Below are 6,640 nucleotides of genomic sequence, written 5' to 3'. Positions count from 1 at the left end.
GCTGGCGGCGCCGGGGGCCGGCGTGTGCGTGCGCGAGCGAGGCACTTCCGCCGGCCGGGAAGTGGCAGGGGAGAGGGGCGGGTGTGAGGGGTCGGATCCCGGCAAAGCCTCTGTCTCCGGTGTAGGTGAGGCACCGAACCGGACCGGACCGGACTGGATTGGATCCCCTCCCCTGGGAACCTCTCTGTCCAAGGCGGAGCTGACGGGCGGGTTTGGATCCCTTGGGAACCCCTGTAACCAAGGGCAGGACGGAGCAGCCACTCCTCCGGGAGTAGGGTTGTCGTAAAGAGTCCTTGAGTTTAATCGAGGCGTTGTTTGGTTGATTTTGTGTGTTGAGCTTGTTGTGCTTTCAGATTTCCTGTGATCGCCGGTGCGATCCAAAGCAGGGGTTGCTCTTGCCGACTCTTGAGCGTTCGTGAGGGAACCGGGAAGATGGTGAATGTTCTGAAAGGTGTTCTGGTGGAGTGGTGAGTAACAGCATTTACTGCCTCTCCTTGTGTTAAAGACTATGTTTCTTCAGGCTTGGAACTTATCTAAATCCCTGAAGAGTCCAGACAAAAAGAATTGCTGTGGGGAAGGGTGGTGCTGAACAATCAGAGAAAAGTGTGGACTCTGGAGGAAGAAAGAGAAGGCAGTTATAGATAATCCTAATTCCAAACTCCCATTTTTCTTTCCAAGAGACTGTTTTCCACTTATGCCTAACCTCTTTAAAGAAAAGAAAAGAAAACTGCATATGAATATGGGGTAAAAAATATGATGGCAAAAGAATTAGCAATCACATTGTTTTAAAAAACTAAGTTTTTTAAAAAATATATAGTAGTCTACAGATTGTTTTAATTTAGCAAAATAGAGAAAATAAGATTAAATACTTAAAATAAGCATTAACTATGAGAAATCATTCTTCAAAGCTATATTCTACTATGTCTGATGGTACCCTCACATTGTCACATTTTTTGAAAGGTACACAAGTTGAAATTTTAGCTATATGCATAAGTTATCTATATGTTTGTCAGGTACGATTTACCCTGGTATAAGCAGTCCAGGGTACTTTGGCAATTTTTCCTTGAAAATATTAGATCCCTTTTGTTCTTTATATTGCTTGCAAACAGAGTTTCTTGCTTTTGTTGTTTGCAAACGAAGTGTTTCTCTACTGATTCTTGAGAGAGATGAGGTAATCTTTCATTTCTTTTTTCCTGTTTTTATTTTTTTAAAATCAGCTCTAGAGTGAATTCCATGCAAGGCTAACGTGATTCTGTTTGTAGAATGTGTGTGAGATTTCTGTGTACACCTAATCTATTAATATGTTTGCAATCTCTAACTGCACAAAAGCAGTTTCATACTTCCAAAATATTTTCTTCTAAATATTTAAATTTAATTTAGAAGGTGGCATCATGACTTCAGTTAGAGTGTGAGAAATTGTACATTTATGAGCACTCTTTGTCTGTGCTATAGTACTTTGAGTGAGATCTGTGTTCTGTCTTTTGGTTATCCTCATGCTTTAAGAAAACATGTTTTTATGAGGCTATTGCTGAAATCAGACATGTAAGTTCACTCTTGCCTTATTAAGGGTTGGACTTTTGAGTTCTAGTTTTGGTTTGGGTTTTTTTTGAAGCTGCCTTAGCAGCAGCAAATGAAAACTACTCTGCTAATCAAGCAGCTGGGTCAACTTATTAGACTTTATTATCATTTTATTTTTGTCCCTATGGTAACCAAAACTCCTTGGAAAAAATGGCTTTTACTAAAGCTTTACAAACTGTATTTTAAACTGAAATCAATTTTAGTTTTCCTAAAATCTTTCGGAATGTCTTCAAATGGTGTTTCTTCTGTTTGCAACTGTAAGTGTGAGGTGGGATCTGATGTGTGTTTGTTTCTACAGTGACCCAGCAATGAAGCAGTTTCTGCTCTACTTGGATGAGTCAAATGCTTTGGGAAAGAAGTTCATCATACAAGATCTGGATGAAACTCATGTCTTTGTGTTAGCTGAGTTGGTCAACTTCCTCCAGGAGAGAGTGGGCGAGTTAATGGACCAGAACTCGTTTCCTATTACTCAGAAGTGAGAAAAACCAGAGAAATGAAATTACTGCAAGTTTTGGAACAGTGAATTTCAATAGTTTGGGTTGTTACTGTTTTAATAGATAACACTGTGGCATGTAAGTTTTACATAGAAGTGGCTACTATAGAAAATGCATCATTTTCATAGACATAATAGTCTGGAATTGGATATTGTTTCTCATTTTGAAAGGAAGTGGTATCTTTATTAAACTGCTTAAAATTATACACTTGAGGAGTTCCCTTGAGAATTTTTGATGCATGCTCTCTGGTTTTCCATTAGGTTTTTATCTTGTGAGATGATATGAACTAAAAAGTAATGTTTCTGTGTTGGAGTGTTGTGTTTCTGTGTGTGATTGAATCTGATTATAGTGTGACTGATAGAAAGTAAAGAATGTCTGTTGAAGTATGATCTGTGCTTGATGGAACATCTCTCTAAGTTGGAGGCATGGTCAGATCCTGCTCTAACTTGGTGGATTTTGTGCATCAGGATGAGAGTTGGTGTGTTTTGTTGTGTTGCTTGGGGTTGGGAGTGTTGAGGTTTTTTTGTTAAAAAATATTACAAATGCCCCATACTACTTGCCTACTTTTACTAAGGCTGTGCTTTCTGAGTTGTTCTGAGTTTGGGGAGTGGTGGTGGAGATTTGGAGGGGAAGGAAGGATATGGAGGGCTTGGGACAACAAAATCCATTGCCCTGGATCATCAGAAATTAAAGGGGTAACAGAAATCGGAGACCAGTCCAATAGGTATAATTGCTTGTATTTTTTCATTGAAGCTGATAGTCATAATAAGTTATGTGATCAGACTCCCATGCTCTACCTAACAAACAAGAAAGTTTGGATTTTTAGTTATGTTTTTTTTTTAATTCTTTAATTTTTTTAATTTTAATAAGCTTAGTTCTTTCTCCCATACTGCCTTTTGCTGCAAAGAAAAAGCTTTGCAATGTCATGGTTTGGTTGTTTGGGATTTTTTAACACTGTTTGTAACTTTAGCTCAGACACTGCCTTGGTTTTCAGGCCTACTCATGTACATCAGGTAGATGCCACCTTTTTTGAGAAAAAGAACAAGTGTAAACAGGCTTTTATGTAAAAAGGCTTTTATGAGGAACAGTTTTCCTTACTGACTCTCCCACTGCTACTTGTTTCTCTTGTCCAGTAGATATCAGATTAATTCATGGGTGTGTCCTTATTTTTTGTTCAGGTTGGGTTTTTTGGTTTGCTTTTTTCCCCCTCAGGATTAGGGAATCTTCAGGAGAAAGTTTCACTAGATGTTTTTAATCAAAAAGCTGTCCAAAGAAAGTTCAGTAGAATTGTGTATATTCAGGCTCATGTGGATAAACAAATAGCCCTGTAAAATTTAACTTCATGTAATTTCTGGTACCATCCCTTTTCTCTGTATAGAACAATGAGTTTTAGTTCAAGATGTTTAATCTCTTTCTTTCACAAGTGGGTGCTTCCCTGGTCGTGTGGATTAAGAACCAGCTACATGTCTTTACCTGAAATAAGAAGTTTAAATCTTATTTATAAATGGTTTATGATTCCTTACCTCTTTCTTGAGATTGATCTCAAGAGAGTGATCAAACATTGACCTCATAACTGTTGTTTTGTGTAAAATTATTGGATGCTCATTTAATGGAGATCAGTATTTTAGCATGGCATTATAGCTTAATACAGTTTATTTAGAAGTGTCTGTTTCCTTTCTTTGGGATCCTAGTTTATTTTCCTTACAGATTCTGCTGAAAGGTAAATCATCCATCACTGTCTTCTCAAAAGAAAGCATTTGAAAAGTCATGTTGGGAATTCCACATGTTAAGCTTCTCTGTATTTAGCATGCCAAGTGCTCCATTTCTATTGTGACTTTCCTTTTCAGTCTGTAATAAACTTCTTGCAGTTCTTGGCTTTTTCTCCTGGTACAGCTTTGTTGCTGCATTCCCTGTATTTTAGCTTATATTTACAATTGATGAATGGCTTCTGTAATACAGAGGGATAGATGTTCCAAACTGTATAAACTAAACAGTAAGGCATGCATTCTTATACTCTCTCTGCTCGTAATTTGGCTTTTTTGAGCAAACGGGTTTATGGACTTTTATCTTCTAAACCTGTCAATACTTTTGATCCTTCCTGTATGCTAACAAGGCGTAACCAATTCTGTGCTGGAAGATTAAACAAAAGATGTAAAGATGTAAGTTGGTATTATTATATGTAGTCTAAGGAGCTGAGTTCACTGTAGTTCCTAGGGAAAAAGGGGTCTTGAGTTAGGTAGTATGGTGAAGGAAATCCAGTGAGGAGACTTAGAACTTGAGTATGTCTATGAATTTAAAAAGCAAACAAAAAACAAAACCCAAGCAACAGTTTCTGGGATCTGAATCAACTTGCACCTCTGAAAGGTTTTGATTATTTTTAAATGCATGTAGCCCTGGAACTTACATGCTTCAACAACAGCAAAAATATTTGCCTAGATGGGAGAAAAGTAGATACTAGTGTTAAAAATATCCATACATTTTGAGATAGTCAGCATTTACACTTACAGATTTTAAATGTGCTGGTTTTCGTTCAGGTATGAAATATTGGTGAGTACAGCTTTGAATGAAACACTGTTTTAAAGATATGTTTTTTTAAATGCTGGAAACATTTGAGAATAGGAGATCTGTTTAAATATAGCCATGCTTTGATAATAGAGTTGATGGGGTGAGAAAATCAGCTCTCACTGTACTTGGAATATTGTATGTTAATTTAACATATGTATCCGTAATTAAGTTCATTTTTTGCTAGTATCTAGCAAAAAGCTATAGTGTTCTCAGGTCCTGCTTGAGCAGCAGAAATAGAGCTTGAATGACAAACTTGTTGCTGCTTGTAAAAGCACCAAATTTTGTCTTGAAGGGCTTTCACTGCTCACTTTTTTCTTTCAGTTTGAGTTGGAAGTATTTTGGAAGAATAGCATGGTAGTACAATTACATAAAAGACACTTACTTGAACTTCGTTTATTACTTGCTACTTATACTTAGATCTAAATAAGACTACAAGTTCACTTGTTAGCATTTTGTAATGTAAACAGTTGCTCTTGTGTAGTTATTGTAACTTAAACGTGCTCATAAATTCTTCTTTTGTTAACACGTGCAGAAGCTAAAGAGTTGTATTTGACAGAAAGATGAGACAGATCTCCTAAGCAAGGTAAGAGAATTTGAATAACTCAAACAAAATGTTATATGGGAAGAGAGGGATGGAAACTGAAAATTCAGCTTCCTAGTGAAATAAAGCAATAACATCTCATTTTTATTGAAGATTATACTATTGGGCATTTTGGATTTTTTGTTCCAAGCCTCAGATTTGAAAAAAAAGAAAAAATTATTAATGGCCTTCAAAAAAAAGCTATGTAAAAAGCAAGTAAGCCTAAATACTGCCACATATTTAGATAGTTTTTTAAATTGTGGGAATTAATTCTGGAGAGGGAGTTATTTTAGCGTGGGGGTTGGCAGCACAATGAGTATATGACCCTGGTTGATCAGTATAGATAGGGGTTGCAATGATTTGGTTTGCTTGTGACTAGTGGCTGAGTCCCTCTTCCTTCTCTCTAGTATAACAAGTAGCACAGGAAGAATAATTGTCCAGTGCAGTAAAGGCGGAAATAACCAACAATGAGAGAATGGATGTGTCCTCAAGAAAGAAAATAGAGATTGCTATTAAGAGAAAATAGAGAATGCTTTAGGAAATTCTACCATTTTACCCAAGAGAACCAGATTGAGTGGATTTGACTCTGTAGCTAAACTGCCTGTGTTTCACAAAAAAGTAGGCACCTGAATCCATTTGAATTACAGTGGCTTTGTTTATTCATTTAATGTATTTATAATGATAATTGAGGGACTTGGGGGGTTTGTTTTTGACTTTTGTTTTTTGTTACTTAGTAGTGAGAGCTAGATGGCTGTTTGATGTGCTGTACTGGACCTCCTCCAAGTGCTGTTGTACATTAAGAAATCCTATTTTACAGTCTTTCCAGGTTTGTAGGGTGATTCTACAAAAGCACATCCTCTGATACCCTCTTTTTTTTTTCCTAATGTGCCATAACAACAGATTTTAAAGTTTTTTTCTCACTCAGCTCTGCAGGGTGACCTCATGTGTGTGAAAACAATCCAGAGAACATGTATTTTATGCATTAACAAGATTGTTTACTGTGAGCTGAAGTAAACAAGATTGTTTACTGTGAATTGAAGATAATGGTATATCATGGTGTCATTAAAATTACTTAGTTGGCATCTTCACCATAAAAGTTCAGTCAGCCCCTAGGCTGAGCTTACAAAAGTAGGGCACTAAGAATCATATATAAATGTGTATACATACGTATGTATCTATGTATGTATATATCAACCACTCTTTAATCATATAAACCAACACACTCTGAGAGTCTTAACATCAAACAGTCGGCCATTGAAGAAAACAGTAAGCTTTCATAATAATTTTTTTTGCACAGTGATGGAAGAACAATTTGTTCCTAAACTAAGTCATTATCTTTGGGTTTATGACTTAGCAGCTAATCAGAAATGTAAACAATAGGATATCTGATATAAATTTGATGTGGACTTGGGTTTTGTTTTGT

General features: G+C 36.7%; 1 protein-coding gene across 1 annotated transcript; it reads left to right on the top strand.

The window, feature by feature from the left end:
* The first annotated feature begins 11 nt into the window (after positions 1–11).
* On the top strand, positions 12–3,962 carry GTF2H5 (general transcription factor IIH subunit 5). The gene is made up of 3 exons (XM_014892749.2): positions 12–125; positions 354–467; positions 1,877–3,962. Exons 2-3 carry the CDS (start codon positions 433–435, stop codon positions 2,055–2,057), a joined length of 216 nt encoding a protein of 71 aa, XP_014748235.1. The 5' UTR covers positions 12–125; positions 354–432; the 3' UTR covers positions 2,058–3,962.
* Positions 3,963–6,640: the final 2,678 nt, after the last annotated feature.

The sequence above is a fragment of the Sturnus vulgaris genome, chromosome 3 (assembly GCF_052056855.1).
Source record: "Sturnus vulgaris isolate bStuVul1 chromosome 3, bStuVul1.hap1, whole genome shotgun sequence".
NCBI classification, from domain to species: Eukaryota; Metazoa; Chordata; class Aves; order Passeriformes; family Sturnidae; genus Sturnus; species Sturnus vulgaris.
This window is presented reverse-complemented; position numbering and strand designations above follow the sequence as displayed.